The following is a 3,002-nucleotide window of genomic DNA, read 5'->3' on the forward strand; positions in this document are numbered from 1 at the left end:
GGGAAGGAAGTGCAAAAGGAGAAAAGTCTTGCTAATATCAAAATGAATGTTTCTATACTATATGTCGATATCAAGCAGAATTGCGAGAGAGGGAAAATATTCCTCCTAACAACAATTTACAAATTTCACATAAGAAAGTGAAAGGCACGTAACTGTTTGGGCGAAAATCTTGAGTAGTTAGTGGTTTTACTCTGCGTTGGCATAAAAGAAATAAATTACAAATAATTTAAATTACAAATTTTTGGCCACCACCCATTAATCAGTAATGTGCTTGTAGAAGCAAGACTGTAGACCTATTGATGTGTTGCTGCCATAGTATTTAATGTTTTATTTTCTGGGTCATAGCTATGATAAATTCCATAAATGCAATACAATTCTCTTTTATTGTGTGCTGCAGTTAAAAGACAATGGGCAATCTCTTCCCATAACCAGTTGCCATAAATTTCCTTTTGCCTTTTATTCAGTTCCAGGTTTAGTTGCTTAGATGGCAAAGAGGAATATCACAGATAGAGCTGAAATGAAGAAGGTAAACTTGGAATAAGAACAGTACAATGTACTATTTGGGGCAGGAGAGTCTATGCTTTTTTTTTTTCCTCTTGTTTTAATTTCCATATCATATAGTTTTGAATGCCAGGGAGTGCCCTTAGGTCTTCTTTTATAAGATAAGACTGCATTTGACCTCTCTACCTCAGCTCTTGCTATCAAACTCCATGTCCTAACTCAATAAAATTATATGTGCTTCCTCCAAGGAGTAATATTTCTCTCTTCCATGTGTTCTCCTATACAGCTTGCTTTGTCAGGATGTCTTTCTTCTCTATCCAACCAATGCTTACCCCAATTATTTCCTTCTCCTGGAAGCCTTCCTTGCACCTGCCTGGATTTAGATGCCACTCCTCTGCATTTCTACAGTGCCCTGTGCATCCTTTAATATAGTGCTTTCATGCCACAACGCAACTGCAAATTTAGTTCACTCTCTCCATCCTTAGGCCATGCTCCTCAAAGTCCTAGATATATCTTCCAGGACTTTACAGACTTACTAAATATATGTAGAATGGTTGGAGAGACTGTGGTAAGTAGGTAATTAAAAATTAATACATAGTGACTAGGGATTATCTACAAAATGCAGCTCTCTAGCAAGGTAGTTAGCCAGGCCCTTAGCTAAACAACTATGTAAAGTGTCATCTGTGTGCATATTCCAAATGCAGAATACCATTGTAATGACAACAGTATAACAGCAATAATAACATACTTTACAAGGTTTAAAGACATGCTAAAATAGTAAAAGAAACACAGGAGGAAGTTTTTCTAGATAAAGAAACTAAGTTGCAGATAATTTATTCATTTTGTTCAAATTTGCATGAGAGAAAGTGGTGAGGGTGGGATTTAAATGCACACCTGCCAGACTGTAGATATTATGCATTTAAACATTAAGGGTGACAATAAGATGGCTTCCTTTTTAACAATCACACATACTATTTTATAGAACTTGAAGTACATTTAAAGTGCATTCCTAAATAATGTCCAAACACCTCTTCAGCGGTGTCATCTACAAAGCGTGTTTTGAATTTGTATGTCGAGTCTTTATCTTCCTAATGGCTGCTTTTACCTCTTGATTCCTTAATGTATAAATAATAGGATTTAAGAGAGGTGTGAAAATCGTATAAAACACAGAAAGAATTTTATCTATGGAGTATCTGCTGAAGGGCCATACATAGATAAAGACACAAGGGGCAAAGAACAGAGTCACTACTGTGATGTGTGCTGAGAGAGTGGAGAAAGCCTTAGAGGAATGACTGGCAGTGTGCTGCCTAACAGAGTAAATGATCACCGTGTAGGAGACGAGCAAGAGGAGGAAGCAGACCAGCGACAGGAGGCCACTGTCAGCAATGACCAGGAGTTGGAGCACATAGGTGTCCTCGCAGGCGAGTTTGATCACAAGGGGTAGGTCACAGAAAAAGCTGTCCACCACATTGGGACCACAGAAGGGTAAATTCAACATGAAAGCCATTTGACTAGCTGAGTGCACAAATCCAACTGCGTAGGACGATAACAGTAGCCCAATGAGCACTCTTGGGTTCATGGTGGTCATGTAATGGAGGGGTTTGCATATGGCAACATATCTGTCTATTGCCATGGCTACAAGCAACATCATCTCACTCCCACCTAGGAGGTGCATGAAGAACATCTGAGAATAACATCCCCACCAGGAGATGGTCTTCCGGTCTCAGAGGAAATCTACAATCATCTTAGGGGTAGCAAAAGAAGCCAGGATCATATCAATACAGGAGAGATTGATAAGCAGAAAATACATTGGTGTGTGAAGGCATGAGTCAAAGATCACAGTGACTAAGATGAGGAGGTTTCCCAACACAATCCCTCCATAGACCACAGAGAATCCCAGAAAGAAAAAAATCTGAAGATTCTGAGATTTGGAAAGTCCCAGCAAAATGAACTCAGATACCACTGAATGGTTTGTCTTTTCCATGTCATCCTCTTGTCTGGTTGTTTACTTAATCCTGTAATAATCAAAATGAGTAAGAATAAGGAGTAGGAAAATTGTGTTTACATAAAGTGGTTCATGCGGATGTCCAGCTTTGCTATTTAGACAGGGTACTTGAAATTATAAGCATCTCTTACTTTGGGGAATTTTTGTTGGTCAGTGATTTACTAAATGGTCCAGAGAAGTATCCAAATAATGGTAGAATTCAGAATATACATTTCTGAAAAACAAAAATAAAAACAGTTTATGAAACCACAATTTTATAGGCTGTGAACTTCGAATTAGAAGGGTTCAATACAACACCTAGCTGAGCTATTCATCGAGCAATATAGGATAAGCCATTTCCCTTTTGATGGTCAAGTTTCCATCTCTGTAAAATAAAAAATTGGACTACAAGACATCAAAAGCTTCTTCATGCTATAAAGGTTTCCATGCATTAGAGAATTATGGTGAGTTCTATATTGACAGAGTAATATTGAATATTTTAATCTGGAAATTAGAA

The 3,002-nt window shown here is 37.9% G+C and overlaps 1 protein-coding gene across 1 annotated transcript; it reads right to left on the reverse strand.

The window, feature by feature from the left end:
- Positions 1-1,546: 1,546 nt before the first annotated feature.
- OR4K13 (olfactory receptor family 4 subfamily K member 13) lies at positions 1,547-2,485 on the reverse strand. Its single transcript, XM_020900668.2, is given in 1 exon segment — positions 1,547-2,485. A coding segment is annotated over 1 exon segment (939 nt).
- Positions 2,486-3,002: the final 517 nt, after the last annotated feature.

This window comes from Odocoileus virginianus, chromosome 6 (genome assembly GCF_023699985.2).
Source record: "Odocoileus virginianus isolate 20LAN1187 ecotype Illinois chromosome 6, Ovbor_1.2, whole genome shotgun sequence".
Taxonomy (NCBI): domain Eukaryota; kingdom Metazoa; phylum Chordata; class Mammalia; order Artiodactyla; family Cervidae; genus Odocoileus; species Odocoileus virginianus.